Source organism: Manis javanica, chromosome 11, assembly GCF_040802235.1.
Source record: "Manis javanica isolate MJ-LG chromosome 11, MJ_LKY, whole genome shotgun sequence".
In the NCBI taxonomy this organism is placed as follows: domain Eukaryota; kingdom Metazoa; phylum Chordata; class Mammalia; order Pholidota; family Manidae; genus Manis; species Manis javanica.
In genome coordinates this window covers 37,803,492-37,823,975 of record NC_133166.1, presented here as the reverse complement: position 1 = coordinate 37,823,975, position 20,484 = coordinate 37,803,492, and the positions used below count along the sequence as shown (strand labels likewise).

The window sequence follows — 20,484 nt, the reverse complement described above, 5'->3', positions numbered from 1 at the left end:
TCCCCTAGGAGCCAGTGTGTATTAGTTCAGTTCCAACCAGCAGACACTCTGCTGCTCTGAGTGGGGCACACTGCTGGATACAGGTGAGGCATAAGTCAGGGTGACCTCCAGGGCCATAAAATAGGGTTTTCTCCTCACAGTTGAAACTCCTTCAGATTCAAAGCAAACCTGACACCCTCAGAGATGATCAGAGGCTTGATGTCTTTAATGGTTTATTGGATATATACACAAAATACAGATATAGGAACAAAGAAGCTGTAGGGACAGCTGGGGACTACCCTGGAACTTAGCCCTAACACCAACCCTAGGGGCACTAGGGCAGCTACACATATCTGGGCATACAGGGCAGTACCAGGGCCTGAGCAACCTCAGGTTCATGTCCTTTGGCCCTTGTAGCGTAAAGTGGCACCAGGGAGAAGGTACCTGCTGAGTGAGGTATGGAGGGACGCCTAGCCCTGGCTTTAAGAAGGACATTGGTTCAGAGACAGGTTGCCTGCATTTTTTATGGAAAGCTGCCGTCCAGCTAAATAGTCCCATGAAGCAGAGAGCTGGGAATTAGCTGAGTCACAGAATTCACACTCAGGCCCCTCAGGAGACCAGCTGTTATATCCTGGAGAAAAGTCACATGGCAAAGCCAGGAGCTGCCCTCATAGGCTGAACAACCTTGCACCCTAGGAGGGTGGGCTGGTCACCAACACTGAGATGAGTTGTGCTGTACCTTCAAAGAAGAAGTCACTCCCTCCCACCATCACCTCACAAGAACCAGCTCACTAGCCAGGAAGGCTGGCTTTGGGGCTGGGGATTTGAGGGTGGGTATGGAGCAGGCATAGGCCTGCTCATCTAAGTCTTTTCCTGAATTACAACATCAGAAACAGAATACCAGAGGACCTGGGCCTGAGAACCCATCCCTTTCCTTCTGGGAAGTTCTCCTGGGAGTTAGATGAAGGCCTGCATGTTGCAGTTAAGCCTACTTTCCTTAAACTGTGTCTGTGGTTCTCCTGTGGTCAAAAAGGCCAAGAAAGAAAGTGAGCCACCCTATCCTGGCCTGGTTCAGCTCTGGTCCCGGCCTCTCAGGAAGGCTCTCACCCCCTTCACCAAAACCCTGCAGCCAGCGTCCGATGCATGGAGGCTGTGGCCCTGATTTAGGGCCTGTTCCAGACTAGAGCCAGGGACAGAGCTACATCTCTGAGCCCTCAGCTGTGGCACTTCCCCATGGGTTGAGTAGCGAAGCTCAGAGAGGGAGTCAGGACAGACAGGGGTCCCGTTCTGGTCACTCTCTGTGCCTCTGCCTGCCATTCCATGCTCAGCATGAACCAGCTCTCCACACTTTTAGTACCTCCTCTGGACCCCCCACAACACACTCATGCACACTGGGCCATCTGGATGCAGAAAGTGGGGGCAGCAGAGGTGGTCCAGCCCCGGCCCCAGGCCTCAGGACCACTGGCAGGCACAGTCGGTGGGCTCCTGCACTGTGTAAGGCACCCAGGTGGCATTGCTGGCACAGAAGAGCTGCACGGAGCGCCGCTGCAGGCCCACCTCACGGCAGCACTTGCAGAAGCGAGCATAGGTGTTGATGTTGTAGTTGTAGATGCTGGCGGATGGACATCTCCCATCACAGGACACTAGATTCACCTGGAGATGGGCCAGCCAGTGAGGTAGCCTGTGTAGCTCCCACCGCACAGCCCCTGCAGCCCCGCCTCCGGCTGCCCCCTCCCACCCCCGCAGCGCACGCACAGGGGTGTTGCTCCTGCATTCGTTCTTGCGGATGGTCATGCGGATGGTCACCTTCTTGCAGGAGCGCCCATCCTCTTTACCTGGGGGGACAGGGAGGGCGAGGCGGCCATGGCTGGGAAGCATTGCTGGGGCAGCAGGACAGGCAAACTGGGGCAGTGTCATGTGGAGCGTCCCTCTTCCAGGGTTAGTGCCTGTGCATTAGAGCCACTTCCCCAAAGAAGAGTCTTTTAACTCAATGCCCTGAAAGGAGGTGGAGGCAGGGAAGATGGGGAAGCAGAGGAGGATGCCTGGATGACCTCAGGGGCTCTGAGCTAGGAAAGAGCAGGATTTGTGGACAAGGCAGGCCCCTCCAGCCCCACCCTCGATGCCTGCCTTTAACCCCTGCTGGTGAACTTGGACGTGTCCTCACCCCTCTTTGAGCTTCAGCTTTCCTATTCTGAAAGGGCTTCATGCATTAAGATGCTGCAATTTCCCGATGATTGAAAACCCCAGGCCCTAGCACATGCTTACACACAGCAACTTCACTCCGTTTCCGTATCTATCACACAGGGCCAGGGAGTTCGCCTCACCTCAGCTGTTGCAGGGATGGACATCGATAAACTCCGTGTTTCCTCTGCTTGCACCATGCCTCCCACAGACAACCAGCCCCAAGGCTAGTTCACACCCTCACCTGCTCAACTATGTCCTCATCCAGGACTCTCCCGATCTCACTTGAAACTGCAACTCCCTCCCTCCAGCTGGTCCTCCCTCACTGACCGCTCCCATGCCTTCTTTCTCTCCAGGGCACTTCACCATTCTATCAGAGACATATTTCTAATATATTGTTAAAACAAACTTTAGGGCCTCCTTTTGCCTAATTTGTTGTGAGTTCTTTTCTCACTCTAAATAAATACTCACTTTCACACCTCAGTATGGATTGGTACGTTTGTGTTCTTTCTCTTAACAAGGCCCCCCAAATTGTACAACTTTCAGTCCCCAGAAAACCAGAGGCATCCATCTTGTTATATATTTTGCTTGTTATTCTGTTTTTCCCACAAAAATGTCAGCTTCATGAGTAAGGCCTTGCTTATGCTGTGTCTACAGTGCCTAGAACATGGCCTGGTGTACTGGTGCTCAATAAATATTTGCTGGGTGCACAGACTCCCTCTGTGACCCCAGGGTACCTGCCAAAAATTGGGTGAAACCCTTTCTTCTGGCCTCTGGGCCTCCCCACAGCAGGTTTTCTACCACACTGGCTGGAGGACTCCTGGCCAGACCTAAGCTCCCTTCCCCCCTCTCTCCCTGCCATGGGGCAGGGGAACTGAGGGCTGTCCTGGCCATGGCCCTCAGGGTCCTGGACCAAGAGTGACCAGCGGTAGCAAAGCAGCGGTGGCATGTGGCATGGGTGGGTGCCAGGACAATGGGCACTGCTGAAGCATCTCATGCAAGCCCAGGGGATGCAGCTCACTACCCAGCATGCACTATTGGCCAAATGCCTCTGCCAGAGGCAGGGAGCAGGGGCATCATCCTCCCCTCCCCCAACCCAGAGCTCATGGCCACCTAGCGGAAGGGACATTGTTGGAAATAGCAACACAGCTGCATGCCTCCAGTCTCGTGGGCTTCCAAGAGAAGTACCTGGGTGGCAGTGGACACTAACCCGTGGAGGAGAGGCAGGGCTAACGGGGACCACGGGAAGCAGGGTCCCCGGGGAACCTGGGGAGAGGGACATGGGTCACAGTTCACATGGAAGCACATGGGATATGCAGGGAGCATGAGTTGTGGGTTAGAGATCAGCCACTGAGGCACTGAGCTCAGCTTCCTTGTAGCATGTGAGGTGGACATAGAAAGGTCCCAGATTCTACATCCCTGCAAGGAAGGGTTTGACATCCCAGGGGGAGGGGAGACAAGGGGGGCAAAGGCCCTAAGGCTGATTGGAATGTACATGCATTTGTGGTTGGGAGGCTCAGGTTCCTGGTGCAGTGCCTGAGGACAGATGCACAGAGCTCCCATTCAAACTCAGTCAGGGACCCCCTGGGCCTGAATCCCATCCAGGAGGTACCTGCAAGACAGGGCTCCTAACCTCAGGGACAGTTCATGTGGGGGCCATCGGGCTGGTGGTCTTGGCAGGAGCAGGGGGAAATAGAGTGGCTTGTGAGTTTCTGACCTCCTGGACCCAATATCCCAATGTCCCTTATCTCCAGAGGCCTTTATTTGGGACAGGGACATGAGCACAGCCTCTGCCCACCTGCACAGCTGTGCCAGTGCCATGAGCCTCACCTACTCACCCCTGAGGAGCCTCCACTGGAGGTGCCAGGAGCATGGCCCTCTGAGCCCCAACATGACACCCTGTCCCCCTACCAGCGCCCCTCACCCCTGGGCCTCCACCACGCTCACTCACATGTCCTGCAGCATCCTTCCAAGGAAGGTACCACTGAGCCCCCAACCTAGAGGGAGAGGAGGGGAGGTGGGTAGCAGACCCTGTCCCAGGCCAAGAGCCACGATCCCGGCAGAGGGCAAAAAGAGCACAGGAGTTGAGGCACCTTTCCTCCCATGATGCCCAGGGCAGCAACTCCAGGCCCTGCTGTAATTCAGGCCACGGCCAGAGGGAGAAGGGGACCCCAGGATGGCCACGGGAGAGCCGCCAGGGCTACCCTGATGGGGCGGGACACTGGCATGATGGCTGCCATGGCTGCCAGGGTGGCTGCAGGCCAGGATAAGATGGTCTTCCTGTCTTCCTGGTGGGCTGTTCTCCTCATGCCCTGTCCCCCCATTAGTGCATCCCGTACACAGGGTCAGGGAAGGGAGAGGCTCAGGGCTGACCCAGCTGGGTCGCAGGCCTGGGCACTAACTCAGCCCTGAGTAAGTCACCTCTGCTCTGGGCTTGGTTTTCCCATCTCCAAAATGGCAACTGTCCCTTAGAGCCCTCCTCCTCTATTGTGAAATAGATAAAACAGTGAATGTAACAAGTCTTTGCAAGTAAGTGTGAGGATGGGTCTCAGTATGTGTGCGATTTTGTGAGCATATATGTGTGTGATTTGGCATGTGTGACTGTGTGTATGAAGAGATGTATATGTATTTTGTTTTCTAGGTAAGAGCAGAAGTCTTTAATGTCCAGTATTAATCTCAGGAATTTTAATAATTGAACAATAACCACACACCCTCCAGGAACCCTCCTCCTTGAGGCGTACCCATAGTGACAGCCGTCTGTGCTAGTGCTGGACACCCACTCGCCCGCCACAGGACTGAACTGGGTGTCCATGTGGTGTGTGTACTGAGGCGTCCATGTCTCTGTGGAGTGTGTGGTGTGTGTAAGGGGCCAAGTGCCCATGCTGGTATGTATGTGAAGGTGCCTGGAACAGGCGATGGTGTGATCTGCCCGCATCTGTGTGAGGCCATGCCCTGTGTGAGGATGTAGGGTGTCATGTAGTCAGAGCAAATGTGCACAGAGAGGTGTGAAGCTGGGGTGGCAGGGCACACACAGGCTCCCGGGAGCTCCTCCTCCCCCACCCCACCACCAGGGAGACAGCGATGCCCCTGGCCTCAGGCCACGCTGCGGGGGGAGGAGGCTGGTACTGACCTTGGCACACTCGGTCTCATTGAGGGGCGGGCAGCTGATGGGCGAGCGCACAAGCACAGCGCCCAGGGGGGTGGTGCTGCAGTGATGGCGGGTGCAGTCTGTGATCCAGGATGCCCCGGGCTGGAGGACACGGATGTTGGGTGATGGGGACGTGTGGCCAGATGACTGAGTGAACCCATAGGGCACAGCTCTGAACAGGGCAGCCCAGGATCCCATCTGTACCCACCCTTGGGCCCTGGTCCTAGGCGGCTCCTCCTGGGACACCTTCCCAGGTGGGCAGTAAAGAGGCTGCATACCAAGAACAGAGAGGTGGTGCCATTGGGGAAAGTGAAGAGACAGGACACATTCCTGCAGGACCCACAGCAGGCCACCAGGTCCCTCGGATGCTCGTACTCTTGGTTCTGCAGGGCAGGGCAGGACGCGAGCCTCAGCCACCCGCCCCCTCCACCCTCCTGCCTCTCCCACTGCCTGCTTGTCTCTGAGCCCAGAGCCTGGAGAAGGGCCACCTGTAGGGGCTCAGGGGGGGAGCCCCCAGCCTCCTCCTACCTCAGGCTGGAAGGCCACTTCCTATGTCTACTGCAAGCCTCCTTTATAGTGCTTCCTAGATGTAGCCCAGTGGACAAAGGGCTTTTCCACCCTTTCAGGGATAGCCTTGCTAGTGATTAAGGGTGCCACTTGTGATTCCAGGGAGACCTCAATTTGAGTTCCTTCCCTGCAGGAATTTTTACAAATGACAGGCCTCCCTGAAACCATTTTGTCATTTGAAAAATTGGAATAATGCCAAACTTTATTCAAGTAATATTTATTTAGCCTTTACTAGAAGTCACTGTACTAGTACCCGGCATATAGTTAGGCTCAACAGATGGAGGCAACACAAACAAACAACCCGAAAGGGCAGAGAATGTGCCAGGCATAGGTAGGTGCTTAATAACCGTGTGTTCTCTCTGGCAAATACCCACCCTTGCCAGGCCTTCGCTCTTGCTGTTCCTGGCCTCTCCCAGCCTAGCCCCATTCTCAGCACTGTTCACAAGGGTCCCTGAGGGACCCCTGATGCCTAGTCTCTCGACTAGAGCACCTACGATCTGCCAGGCCAGCCCTACCGGCCACGAGCTGCACCCTACCGCCTCGCAGTGGATGTCGCACAGCACAGAGGTGGTGTTGATCTGGTAGAAGCCGGTGAGGGGGTCGAGTGCATGAGTGCAGTGGGAGGTGTGGCACACGCCGTCTGCAGAGAGCTCCACCACCATCTGCCCGGGCTGCATCACACCCAGCTCACGGCTCAGACACACGGGGGCCTTCACTGGACGGGCGTGCAGTGTGGCAGCAGTCACCAGGAGCCCAGCACACATGCATGCCCCAGCCTTGCTGGCCCACCAGTGGCTCCCCCACCCTCGCTCTGCCCTTACTCCCTGCACTCACCGCACTCGTATTTGGCACAGCCACACACGTTCTCTGCACTGCGCATGAACTCCTCGTCCAGCTGGGACTTCTCCCACTGGGTGGGGCAGAAGCAGTCAGCACTACCACCCTCAGGGACCATCTGCCACCTGGGCCCCTCTCGCTTTTGCTCACCTCCTTACAGCAGGTGGGGAGGAGGCTAGCAAGCCTGGGGCCCTTGGCACCCTGGCAGCTCAGTCCCCCTCCCACCCAGAGAGAAAATCCCAGTGTGGCTCCCCACTGAGGAGCACTGCCCAGTGTCCTCTCCCAGGACCTCAGGCCTCTCCTGTCGTCCTGAGCACCCCCTGGCCACGTCAACTAGGGGCCCTTGTGTGGTGGCCCGCCAAGAGCACCACTTGGCTCATACCATTTCCCTTCTTCCATCGCTAGTGGAAGGGAGAAGAGGAGGGTTGGGACTTGGGACAAAATGAGAGGAAATGTGTGCTGGGGGTGGGGGGCTAGGGGAATACATACAATTCAGAAAATGGTGGGAAAACATAGCTTTTAATATAATAAATATAATATATCTTATAAATAAATATGTATATTATAAATAAATATTACATTTCTTAAAGTAGTTTCATTTACCGCATTGTTTGTGCAGCCTGGTGGGTAAGGGCATGGTTTCTGGAACTCAGATTTCCTGGGTTCCAATCCTGACTCTGATTTACTAGCTTTATGGCCTTAAGCTTAGTTTCCTTGTTTGTTTAACTGAGATAATGACAGAATCGACCTCATTGGGTTTTCATGAGAACTAATTGTATGATATACATAAAGGCCTAGGAAAGCTTCTGGCATATAGTGAGCTCTCATGCACATTAGCTACCATCATGAGCATCCTCTCCACCGTCTCCACCACTCTCGCCGTCTTTACACTAACCCACCCTCCTCCCCATTCCGCCACCACCACCACCACCACCACTGTCACTGTCATTGTGCCTAAGCCTCCCCACAGCTCTGAAGCATGATCACGCCCACTTTGCAAATGTGCTCAGGAGGCAGAGCTTGGGGCAAGAATGCTGACTTGCAGTCCAAGGCTCCTGGCACTAGGTTAAAGGAATGGGGTTTCCAGGGGAAGGGATAAGAGGAAAGGAGAAGGGGAGGCCGACCAGGGAGAGTGGGCGGGAGCTGGGTTCCCATACCAGATGGCACCGGGGCACTGGGATTGTGTTGCAGTCACACTCTGAAAAACAGGAGGGGCCAGGACCACCTCACCAGAGGCGTCTGGGTTAGGGTGGAACTTCCCTGGGCTCCCACACCTGGGTGGGAGCTGGGGGGAAGGAACTGAAATCTCAGCCTTCCTCCATCCCTGCATGGGGGCTGCAGCTGCCCTAGCAGGAGCCAGGGCACAAAGCTGATGGGTCCTAATGCGGAGCTTCACACCAATTATGGGGTGACGATAAGCAGGCAGAGGGGCCCATCACAGGTTCCCTTGAGTTGTCCGGGCTTCATCCCTCCCCGGCCTCCGGAGAGACTGTTCTAGAGTAAATGTGGGGCTTCTCCAGGAATGGACACAGCAAGGGTGGAACTTCTGACCATCTGTATTGCCCATCTGTATGTTCCAGCAAGCTCAGTCCTACTGCTCCAGGCCTTTGCTCAAGGGAGGGCCAGCTTGGAGCTGCAAAGGGCCAAGTGCTGAGGCACCACTAGCAAACTTGAGGGCTACACTGTCTCTAGGTTCAGAGTGAGGACAACTCAAGGTCAGGGTTTCTGGGAAACACCCTTCTGGGTCACTCACTCATGCAGCAAATAGTTTTAAGCACTTACTATATGCTGAGCTTTCTCTGTGCTTTGGGGACAAAGAGCAATGAATATAACAGACTAAAATCTCTGCCCTTATGACATTTACATTCTAGGCCTGGAAGAAGTGAAAAATCCAGATGCAAAATAGAGTTTTCTCAACTCTTTTTAAATAACATTTTTATATAAAGCTCATTGGTGTTCATTATTGCTTATTGAACCCCCACCTGTTTTTCATAAGGGTTTAAGGTGAATTTTAACAAAAATCATGTTTACTATCAGATAGTTGCTAAAAGACTTTTTAAGATGAAAACCTCTTTGGAACAGTGAACTTGCTTTTTTCCCTTCTTTTATCTTGGGGAGAAAAAGATGTAGCAATGCTGGGCAGTCAGAGAGCAGATGCAGGGGGAAAGAATTTTGCTGGCTTCCCTCTGGTGACCCTGGAGGGATAGAATCTGAGCAGGAGGACAGTGGGTGGGCCCCATTCCTCCCCTCCCGTCCCTCTTCACAGGGGCCCTGGACCTCTGCCTTTGGGAGGGGCGCCCCTGTCTGGGGACTCACCACAGGACTTGTAGGGGCAGCAGCGGTCCGGGCCCCACACCTCCACCAGGGCTGTCCCCAGGCTGCACTGCACTTGAGGACAGCGGAAGCTCTCACACACTATGAAGGAGGGAAGGCAGGGGCCACATCAGCTGCAGACCCCTGCGGCATGACTGCCCAGAGAGGCAACATCAGCTGAGGAGGAGTTACCTCCCGGCTCCTCCTTAGGTCTCCCCCAGACGCCTTCTGTGGCTGGAGTCCAGGGAAGAAGTCTCTCTGTAGAACTACTTGAGGAGGCCCTACTTCTGGTGCAATGAGGCATTAGCAACGTGGCAATGTGACAACCTTTAAGTCACTCAACTGGGCCTTCCCTCCCCTGGATTCTGTGTCACACTGAGAGCGGCCATCAGATGGGGACAGTGATGGGGGTGAGCTCCACTGACAGGAATGGTTCCCTCTATGGGAGAACACAACTCTTCCGTCCACCTGCAGCCCCGCTGAGCCTGCTCTGCTCCCGCCTGCACTATGCCCTGAGGCTCATGCTTGCCTTCTCCCTACTCTTCAGGCAGTCCCCTCTTAGTTCTGGGTTCCTGGGCCATCCTCAAGTACTGAGGGACAAGGCAAAGACGGAGGGAATCCCTGGGCACACGTTTTTGGTGAGGAGGAGAGGTACAAGGGTCAGTGCTGAAAGGGTTAAGACTTGTTTGCTAAACTGTCAAGACTTATTGGATTGACTGGAAGATTATTGGCACAGCTAAGGATTATCAATTGATGTTCCATAAAATTATGAGGTGGAAGGGGAGAAGGACATTTGTACAGGGTCAAAGTAATGGGTGACTTTGTGGCTGAAAAACATAAATGTAAGATGGAGGGATCGGACCGTCACCACCCTGATCCAGGGCCAAGGTTAGCCTCAGTTACAGTGGCTCAGCCAGAGAGCATGTGTCTCCTCATGGGATGTATATGAAGCTCATTAACTGTCTAGCCCAAAATTTGTAACTTAAATCCACCGAGTCTTAGACCTAACTAACTTCCAGCATCCAGGAAGCACAGAGGATAGGGGAGCAAGGTGAACAGTTCCTAGAGGAAGCAACTGAATAAATACAGAAGTTGGATTCTGAAGGGCCACAGCCCCAAATCTATAATTTAGTATCATACAGAAAAAGGGACCTGTGCTAGATTAAAGGATATTTAAGAGAGCCACTGTTAATGTGTGGTCCTGGATTGGACAAACCGGGAGAATCATAGACTGAGTATGATATACCTTGAAAATGTATCAACATGGGAAGGTAAAGATCATTAACTGAAAATAGCTGGTTAAAAACATGTACAGCATGACCTCATCTTGACAGGAACACATTTATATAAAGGCACAGAGAATATCTGGGAGGATTGTGCTAAAGTGCCGATGAGAAAATAGGTGATAGGAAGACAGTATTTTAATTTTCTTGTATTCACTTGGATTCTAGGCTTTGTGCAAGGCATACATGGTGCTTTTGTGATAAGAGCATAATGAAGACTGGGAGAAAGGACTGCATCAATAGTCTCCCTTTATTGAGCTCCTACTGGAGGCTAAGGCCCATTAGTTACTTTACCTGTATTATCTCTAATTTTCTCAACAGCTCCTCAAGACACATAATCTTATCACCATTTTACAAATGAGAAACCTTGGCTCAAAGAGTTAGTAACTAGCCACAGGCCACACAGCTAGTAAATGGCAAAACTGGGCCTCTAAGCCATGACTGATCGACTGTCGTGTGCTCATCCCACCTTACCAGACCGCCTCCTGAGAAAGCCTGGGCACGAGAGAAGGAGGCTGCAGAGGCCGGAGGAAAAGACAAATAGAAGGAGGAGAGAGAATGGGAGGACAGGGAGAATGCTGACCCACTGCTCAGTGGGCTCTGAGACCCCAGGTGGAGCCTGTTGGTCAGGTGTGACCCGGTCATGTGGGATCTCTCCATGGAAGCCTACATTTTTTCAAAAGTTGGTTCTTGACATTGAAGCAGTCAGGGCTGCCTTTGGGGTGCCCTGGTGGAGGGTCCTCACCTACACTGCTCTGTGCAAGTGAGCTTCACTCACATTTTTCCTGCAGTCAGTGTGCATTTGAGTCATATTTAACTTTAACCATTTTTTAAATCTTTGTCCGTTAAGTTGGCTTCAAGTTCACCATACTGGGCTGTACTTAATAGGTGCTATTGCTTAATAGATACTGTTAACGTACTATGTGTAGAGTAAACCATAGTAAGGTACCATGTTCTGTGAAAATATTAGGAGGGGCCCATTCTATTTGCCATTGTGAGATAAAAGAGATTCAGAGGCTTCAAGCCACAGGGCCTCTTGGGCTACGGCACAGAAAGGCTGTAGGGGCTCATTGGGCACCAGGCCTAGGTCAGACTCCAGGGGGCAAAGAGGGAGCTCAGGGCATCATCAGTGCTTTAGCACAGAGGGCCAAGGGGCTGGGTGTCTTTGCCTCCTTCCTCTAGATCAGAGTCAGCAAGGCGCAGCGCACAGCCCAAATCTGGCCTGCTGCCCGATTTTGCAAATAGTCTCACCAGAACACAGCCACACCCATCATTACCTATTGCATCTGGCTGCTTTGGTGTTACAGAACTGCAGCCTCCCTGTGCTGGCACTATGGTAACACAGCAGCGAAAGGGACCCCAAAGCAGGGCCCTTAGTCAGAAAGAGAATGAGGACTGAGAATTAGTGCTGGGGATATAGGGGTGGCCCAAGTGTTTGTCCCTTAACCCAGGCCTCTGCATGACCCTTGGGGCCTCCATGGACCTCTCATTATGCCTCAGAGCCAACTGTGTCACAGCCTGGGCTCCCATGGTCTGGCCCAGCTTCCTGAGGGCAGGCAGCGGGTGGAGTCGGGTGTGGCGAGGGTAGGGGTTGGTTGGGGAGGTCCTTCATCCCGGCTTAGGCTGCTCTACACTTTGGCGCTCATGACCTGGGGGCTCCCTGTTGAACTCGGCCTGCTTCTGAGGTGAGGACTTTGTGAAGGGGCCCCCTGGCACATAGAGGTCCCCAATCCCCTTCCAGCCATGGCCCACATGTCCAGCCAGGACTCACCGCACTGGTAGAGAGGGCAGCACAGCCCTGTGGTGTTCCTGTCCACAGTGAGCGCCTCCCCTTCCTGGCACTCCGGGATCAGATCTGGACAGTCGCCACAGGCTGAGGGGGAGAGGGGCTGTGGCTATCACAGCAGTCCCCCTCACTGGGGCTTGGTACAGAGCAGGTTGCTTAGTGGCAGTGGAAGTGGGGGGCACCTAAAACCAAAGTGCGGTGGGAGCTGGCCTAACAGCAGTATTCATGGTCCCATGTGACCTGTCCTGGGGTCAGAATGTTAAGTTCTTCCTCATGTCCACCTGAAGTCTTACATGAACAAACACCAATTTCCTCGTGCCCAGTAATGTATGGGATGAAGCCAGGCCAGTTTCCTCTTCCTCCTATACTTCTTTCTGGACAGAGAGCTCACCCTTCTCCATGTGCCCACCCCACCTGAAGACCCCCACCCTTTCCTCCAGCACCCCAAGGGGGCAGGGGTGGGGCAGGGGGCCGCTGCAGCCCAGGTGTGCATGCTGACATCTGATGGCATGTCCACCCACCGCAGAAGTAGGAGGTGCAGCACGAATCCCCCAGGCGGCCTGCGATCAGGATTTGATCCGGGCGGCAGCTGGGGACCAGCTGTGCCTCACACAGGTCTGGGTCACACTCTGGGGACGAGACAGAATTGGGTGCTGGGAGCAGGCCCTGTCTGGCCACGCCCGAGCCCCCACCCTGGCTCTGCCCTAATCTCCAGCCAGAACCCAGTCCCTAGAGCTGTCCTTGCTCCCCTGGCCCAGCTGCAGGACTCCCACAGCCCCAGGGGTAGCTATTCCACTCTCCCTGCCCTGGGCCTCTCACCACAGCTGTAGCTGGGGCAGCAGGAGTCCTCCTGGAAGTGGGTGAGGAGTCGGTGGCCTGGCCGGCAGGTGGGGGTGAAGCCTTCACACAGAGTCTGGTTACACACTGGCCCAGGGGCACAGGGCCTGTCACCTGGAGCCTGGGGCCCCAAGCCTCCAGCCCTGCCCAGCCCCTGGACAGCTTGTCCCCATTACTCCCCTCAGCCTCGAGGTTCCTGGAAGGGACCTCTGAGGGTCACAAAGAAGGTCCAGGACTCAGACAGAAGAGCATTAAAAGTTAATGTTCATTGAGATGGGCCATGTGCCAGCCACTCTTCTAGATTAGCATTAACTTGTATATTTCTTGCAACAACCCAGAAGGTGGGTGCTATTGTCAGCCTCATGTTACAGGAGAATCATTGAAGGTACAGAGGGTGCTCAGTGACCTGCCAAGGTCACAAAGCTGCAGGGTGGTGGAGGACGCCCACCAGGCTGCCGAGCCTCGCAGCCTGAACCTCTCAGCCCAACTGCATACTTACAGGGTGTGGTTCCTGCCCCCAGGCCAGATGCTCCACTCCCCCAAGTGCACCCCCACAAGACTCTTTCATTCTCCTGGGCCTTGTCCTATCCATCAAAGTCAGTAGGCAGAGCTGGAGCCTTTCGGCCATCGTACAGTTGAGGTCCAGGGAAGTGAAGGGTGGGACTCACCACAAACAGTCCCCAGGCAGCAGGGATCCTCGGTGGGCAGGAGCAGGGCCACCTCTCCAAAACGGGGGCAGCTCTCAGGACGGGGGCCTGGGCAGTCCGGGTCCAGGGGGACAATGGTGTCCAGAGCTTGGCACTGCTGCTGGCAGCAGCCGCTGAGGGAGCTGTTCCAGGTCTCCCCCAGGGCCCGAGGCACCCCTGTGCTGTCGGTGCAGGCTGTAGCGGGGTGCATGGTGAGGCACAGGGGACTGAGGAGGCTGGGGAACCCCAGGCTGTACTGACTACACCCTCCCTGGGACACCAAGTGCCCCCCCCCAAAGCAAACCTGGAGGGATGAGGTGGGTCTTCTAATGGGCAGCAGAAGTGCAAAGGAGACCAGGGTAAGGCCAGCTTTGGAGGGCGCCAGCTGGGGAGGGGAGGAACCTACCGCACTTTTCCTCAGGGACACAGAGTGCCGAGTGGCGCCGGTGCAAGATGGTGCCCTCAGAGCAGACACAGCCCTCACCCAGCACCTGGCACTGCTCTGGGTCCAGTGGAGCCAGCATCCTATCCTGGCAAGTCTCAGGGGGTTCACAGGCTGCTACACATGCCTGGTATACAGAGTCACTGGAGCAGAGGAAGGCTGTAGGAACAGAGCAGACACCAGGCCTAGGTCAGACCCCAGGCAGGGTGAGGAGGGGCCTTAGAGCATCATCTGTGCCTCGACCGAGAGGGCAAAGCGGCTGGGTGTCATCACCTCCCTCCTCTAGATCAGAGTCAGCAAGGTGCAGCCCACAGCCCAAATCTGGCCTGCTTCCTGACTTTGCAAATAAACTTTTATTGAAACACAGTTACACCCATTCATTTACCTATTGTATCTGGCTGTTTCTGTATTGTAAAGGTGAAGATTTGAGTAACTGTGACAGAGACCATATGGCCCCAAAAGCCACAAATATTTACTCTGCGGTCCTTTACAGAATACCTTTGCCAACCCCTTCCTCTAGATCAGTGTTTTCAAACTTTCTTGACTTTAAAGAGTAGATTTTACATTGTGGTCCCATACACACATGCATGTAGAACAGTGATCTTCAAACCCAACTGCAGAAGATTCACTTGGGAGCTTTTGAAATACCATAGCCAGGATCCTACCTTAGACTAACTGAACTGTAATCTGATTGTAGAACCCAAACATTAATCATTTTTGAAATTTCCTGGGGGATTTCAAAAGGTAGTGGGATTGAGAGTTACTGTTATGTAATGAAATAATACTTAATCTTTCTAGGTACAGTATGCACACTGTGTATTACTATTCTATTGCATTTTTCTAATGCTGGTTCTGATGGCTAAAGTTGATTTCATACCCACTGAGTTGGGATCCACAGTTTGAAAAACTCTATTCTTGATTTTGTCTTTTCATCTACTATTTGTCAGAGTATAGGTGTGGTCTTCCTGTGGGCTCTTCCCAGCCTTCTGGACGTGTTCACATTTGTCAGACTACTACAGGCCAGTCCACCCCTGCCTGCCTCACTAATGTAAACCGATCAGGGTAGGGACAAGGCAAAGCTCACTTCCATCCTCAAGGAAGGAGGGGAGAGACCAAAAAAGAGAAAGATACGCAAACATTAAGAGGGTGGAGCTACCGTTGACTGGATGGTAACCTGTACACATTATCTCATGCATTCTTCAACACAATCTTAGAGGGAGCTTAATATTAATAGTGTCCGCATTTCACAGATGAGGTAAGGAGACTCAAAGAAATTAAATAATGAACAAATAATATTCATTTGATTTATAATTGTAATAAAAGTTTTGTTAACTTACTAATATATTTACAGATTAATCTATAAAATATTTATGAATTTATTGATTAAAATGAATGAATAAATGAATGAATGAATGAATGACTATTTAGACCTGGGGAAGCCAAGACATGGACTCAGGTCTGTGAGCCCTTTGCCCACTCAGACAGTGGGTGGGGGCAACAGAAGCAACATTCCGCCATCCGGCTGCCCCTGCCCTGCAACTCACGACAGTAGTCAGAGCGCCGCCACTCGATGCACACGTGGAACTTGTGGCACATAGCCACATACACAGTCAGTGCCACGCAGGGCTGCTGCACATACTTGGTGTCTCGGATCCACAGCTCACAGAACGATGCTGGGGAAACCTGGGAACGTGCATGAGACAGTGCTGCCTACCCAATTCCCCATGTCGCAGGGCATGCTGCCTCCCAGCCCTGCCCAGGGGCTTCTGTGGAGTCCCAGTGCCATCCAAGCTCAACACCTCCTCCAGGGTGCGGGTGGTAGACGTTGCCACTCCCAGCCCGGGAGGTCCCCCCCACGCTGGGCTGGGTGACACATACAAAGCGGTGGCAGGAGCTGAAGGTGCGGTTAGACACCATGCGAAGGCAGGGTGAGCAGTCGGCTGTGGCACAGCTCTCTGGGCGGAAGCGGGTCTGGCCCACTGAGGTCAGGGAGCTGGGCACCTGCCAGCTGTCCAGGAAGGGAGCAGGGTCCTCGTCCCCACCCACCACAGAACCATCCTCCAGGGTGAGGTCATTGGCTGCATCTCCATCACAGATACCTAAAAAGGGGTGGAAGTATCCCAATAAACATAATCATCACCACTCCCAGGTTCCCAGCTGTCACTTGGCATATTCCTCACAATTTTTTGAGGCCAGTATTACTATTATCTTCATTTTATAGATGAGAGAAACAAGGCACAAAGAAATGAAGAAACCTGCTGTATAAGAAAACATCTTTGTTTAGGAGAAATACATACCAAAGTATTTAGGGATAAAGGGTTACAATGTCTCAAACATACTTTCAAATGATTAAGAAAGATGCATATATAAACTGAAAATACATAGAAAAGTGCATATATATAAGGGCCAGGCTGGAGTTTATCTGTCACAGATTCTCACATGACCTTAACTTCCAACTTCATCTCTCACTCTAGGCTCCACACACACATGTCCCTGCCCTTGACTTTGCTTATGCTGTTCCCTCCACTTAAAGCACTTTCTCAGACAGGCCCACCTGTGGCCATCCCAGGTCTGTAGACAGGTCTGCTTTGCCCCCGCCTTGCTCTCTGAGTGCAAGACTCGTTTTCCTCTACAGAGTCTCACTCTCTTGATATTCCTCCATGTTGCCTAGCAGGGTGCCCGGGATCCCAAATAGAGATAAATTTGCTGACTTTTGCTCTGACACCTCCAGACACTAGTGTTGTGAATATAAAGCATGATTAAACAACCCCCTCAGATTGTATCAATGGTCCCAGTGGTCATAGTTTTGGTTTTGGATTTGAGTTACAAAAGGGTGTCCCAAATGTGTCCTAGGGAGAAGCTGACCCTCCAGACAACTGCTGGCCATAGCGCTCCTTGCCAGGCATGAATAGTAGGAGGAAGAAATGGTAAGAAAGGGTGGCAGAGGTGGGAGTGGTGGGGTGTGTGTTTAAGGAGAGCCGTCAGGGAGAGCGGGAGCTTCACAAGACAGGGATTTTGTCTGTTTTGCCTAGTGTTCCATCCCCAGGGATTGGAACATGGTAAATATGTGTGGCACAAATGAAAGAATGAGCGTGGAGCAGACCTACCTGTGTCAGCTCATGCATAGAGGGCATTTTGAATACAGGAACATGAGTATGAATGAACACAGTGGGTGAAGATTCATGACTGGAGGGAACACAAATATGTGCGTTTCTGTAAGTATTCCTATGTCGACCATCATCATAATCAGTGCGGTCTGTCGCGGAGTGCCTTAAAGGACCCATGTCCTTCTGCCCCTGCAAAGGGCAGCAGTCTACACTCGAATTCCTCCTATACCCCTTTTTTTAATCAAAGTACACTGGTCCTTCAGAGCATGCTCTCTGCAATGATGCTGTGGTCTGCAGAGCACTAGTTCAATGTGCTGTGGCAGCTCAGCTGTGTGACCTTCAGCAAGCCACTTAACCTCTCTGAGCCCCCTTTCTTCTTTAGCTCAATGGCCGTGTCTCAGAGCTATTGTGTGGATGACCTGGTATAAGTGAGATCAGAGTGTGGAAGTGCTTTGTAAAGTGCCCAGGCATATGCAGACAGGAAGGATTATTTGGTATTAGGAAACTATCAAGGAAGCTGACAGACAATCCTGGCTGAAGTGACAACTGGCTGAGGCCAGATCCCTGAGCCATCTCTCTGCTCGCAGGTCCAGCCCCAGAACACCAGACATTGGGCCTGCCTGCCCTGGCAGCTCTGCTGCTCCTGTCTCTGGCCTGGCACTCTGTCCCACCTTTCACTGATCCAGGGGAACTCGTGTGTGGGGACAGAGGTGGGCCCAGGAAGCATGGCTCTCCCCCCAGCAGGGGCCCTCCTCACCGCACAGACCACGACCCTGGGCTTCGCTGGTTTTGCTGGCCTCCAGGATCATGAGTCCTGAGCTGTGGAGCCACTGGATCTGGATGTGTGATGGCGTCCGGATCACGTACATGTGGCCTGTGTCCTCAATTCTGAACCCATGCCTGCTCATGGGGGGGCCCACAAGCTGTGAGTCCACAATCACCTTGTTGGGGGAGAGCATTCAATGTGAGCACAGCTTGTCCATCTGTCATTCCATCCACCCACCCATTTATCCAACACACAGTTATTAAGAACCTGCTATATGAAAGGCTCTGTTTTAGGCACATGTGGATAAAACATAGTCCAAGGTGGCATAGAAGGATTCTGAAAACATTTTTGTGAGCACAAAACAGTGAAACAAGAAATGCACCAGCTGGGGGCAGGCTGCCTCTCTATGCACAAATAAACACAAATCCTCAGCCCTTCTAATCATTCTCTTCTTTCTTGAGTCTATTCAGACCTTTTCTTCTAGGAGATTTTCCCTAATCCCAGCCTCTAGGTTGAGCACCCCTTCTGCGCGGTCTCCCCACCTGTGTACTGACCACTAGAACAGAATCAAGGCCCTCAACAGACCATGAGTTTCTTAAGGACAGAAGCTATGTGTGATTCACATTTGAATTCTCAGCACCTCCTGCCTTTGGGCCTGACATAAATTGGGGCTCAATCCATGTTTGTTAAATATGCAACACACCCTAATTCTTTCAAACACTTTAAATGCAAAGCAACTTCTGCTACATATTGGCAAGGTTAAATTGTATGTATTATGGATTACTAGTTTTACTCTATAGAAAAGGGAGATGAAAAGATTCGGATTTTAAAATATTTATGATGACTTCAGACCTCCTCCCACACCAGGAATTACTGTTTTATTAATCACTTTTGCAAATTATCCAGTACATGAACTACTGTGTTGAGTAGAGGGCCACCAAGCCCAACAGTCGAAAAAACACTTTGACCTTGGGAAAGGCTCCCACAGCCTGAGCCTTCCTAGCTGCACAGACAGCAGCTTGGGCTCCATGATCCTGGACTGTTGTCCCCATTCAGGGTGTGACACTCATTTCTGAAGCCTAGGCATCCTCATCTGTGTTCAAAAGACTCCAAGTCCAAGTAAGGACAAAAGACAAAAGTTTCAAAATGAAGGACTTGGGCTTCAGCTTCTGACCAAGATGGAGTAATAAGGACTGGATATACCCTTTTGTCTTAAACAACCAAAAAGCCTGACAAAATATATAAAACAATAGTCTCCAGGCTTTGAACAGTTGTGATGCCTGAGAAAGGTGAAATAAACGAGGTGAGTCTTATGACTGCCCAAGGTTATTGCTTCCAGGCCACAGCTGAGGAAGGTAGAGGCCAGGCCCAGCCTGGTGGGCTCCCCGAATTTATGAGACAAGAGTTGGGAGTTCACAGAGGCCAAGATAACCAGAGTTTGCACAGCACAATACCGAAGAGAAGAGGGCCGGGGAGAGGTGAGAGTGGGTAACAGAGACAGAGCGAAGGAGGGAACGAGCTCAGAAGCTCTACAGCGGCCCCCTCTGACCCTGTCCTTAACCCACACCTCATACCATTTATAAATACCAACTTAAAATGCAACATACATCTAAAAGTAATACCTAAAACTATAAAACTTCTAGAAGAAAATGTAAAAGCAAATATTTGTGACCTTGGGCTAGGCAAAGGTTTATCAGGTAAAACACCAAAATCATGATCCATTACAAAAATTGATAAATTGGACTCCATCAAAATTAAAAACTCCTGCCTTTTGAAAGACACAGGTGAATGCAAAAAACATGCTACCAACTGGGAGATAATATTTATACCTAAGAAAGGACCTATACCCAAGATATATAAAGAATTCTTAAAACCCAATAAAACAGACAACTTCATCTTTAAAACATGCTAAAGATTGGAACAGACACTTCACCAAAGAGGATACACCATGGAAGATAAACCCATCAAAAGACACTCAACATTATCAGCAATTAGGGAAATGCAAATTAGAATCACAATGAGATCTTCCTTTATATCTGTGAGAATGACTTAAAAAACAAAACAACTCATGCTCCCAAGTGCCAGCAAGGCTGTGAAGCACCTGGAGCTCTCAGACACTGTCGGTAGGAATGTTAAATGCTCACCTTAGAAAGAAATTTAGCAAGTAATTGTGAATTTAAACATGCCCTTACAATACAACCCAGCAATCCAGACCAAGGGACTTTATCTATACAAAACCTTTATGTGAATATTTACAGCAGCTTTATTTGTTATCACGCCAAACTGGAAACAGCCCAGGTGTCTTTCAGCTGGCAAATGGACACTGTGGTACATCCATACAGTGGAATAGTACTCAACAATCAAAAGCAACAAACTAAGGATACATGCAACAACAGAGATGAATCTCACTCTAGACTCTGATTTCACTTAGATGACCTTCTGGAAAAGGCAAAACCACAGGGACAGAAGGCAGTGGTTGTCAGGAGGTGGGAGAAGAGTTGATAACAAAGTGGCATGGGTCAAAGTTTGGGGTGGTGAACTATTCTACACTG

At 51.9% G+C, this 20,484-nt stretch overlaps 1 protein-coding gene across 7 annotated transcripts in view; it reads right to left on the bottom strand.

Annotated features, from left to right (window-relative positions):
* Positions 1 to 206: 206 nt before the first annotated feature.
* The window catches only part of OTOG (otogelin), a 78,007-nt gene continuing 57,729 nt past the window's right edge, over positions 207 to 20,484 (bottom strand). For 5 of the 7 annotated variants that reach the window (XM_017672674.3, XM_017672677.3, XM_017672678.3 and 2 more), the window contains 17 exons: positions 17,924 to 18,107; positions 15,938 to 16,158; positions 15,604 to 15,742; positions 14,024 to 14,218; positions 13,600 to 13,812; positions 12,914 to 13,018; positions 12,616 to 12,723; positions 12,080 to 12,181; positions 9,029 to 9,127; positions 7,870 to 7,910; positions 6,710 to 6,785; positions 6,412 to 6,590; positions 5,587 to 5,691; positions 5,291 to 5,410; positions 4,112 to 4,157; positions 1,735 to 1,814; positions 207 to 1,632 (listed from right to left, as the gene is read on the bottom strand). In XM_017672674.3, coding sequence (XP_017528163.3) covers positions 1,432 to 1,632; positions 1,735 to 1,814; positions 4,112 to 4,157; positions 5,291 to 5,410; positions 5,587 to 5,691; positions 6,412 to 6,590; positions 6,710 to 6,785; positions 7,870 to 7,910; positions 9,029 to 9,127; positions 12,080 to 12,181; positions 12,616 to 12,723; positions 12,914 to 13,018; positions 13,600 to 13,812; positions 14,024 to 14,218; positions 15,604 to 15,742; positions 15,938 to 16,158; positions 17,924 to 18,107 — 2,214 coding nt within the window. In that variant the 3' untranslated portion in view covers positions 207 to 1,431. Of the gene's footprint in view, positions 1,633 to 1,734; positions 1,815 to 4,111; positions 4,158 to 5,290; positions 5,411 to 5,586; positions 5,692 to 6,411; positions 6,591 to 6,709; positions 6,786 to 7,869; positions 7,911 to 9,028; positions 9,128 to 12,079; positions 12,182 to 12,615; positions 12,724 to 12,913; positions 13,019 to 13,599; positions 13,813 to 14,023; positions 14,219 to 15,603; positions 15,743 to 15,937; positions 16,159 to 17,923; positions 18,108 to 20,484 lie in introns of those variants that run through there. The other 2 variants (XM_017672679.3, XR_001855034.3) reach the window with 2 other exon arrangements.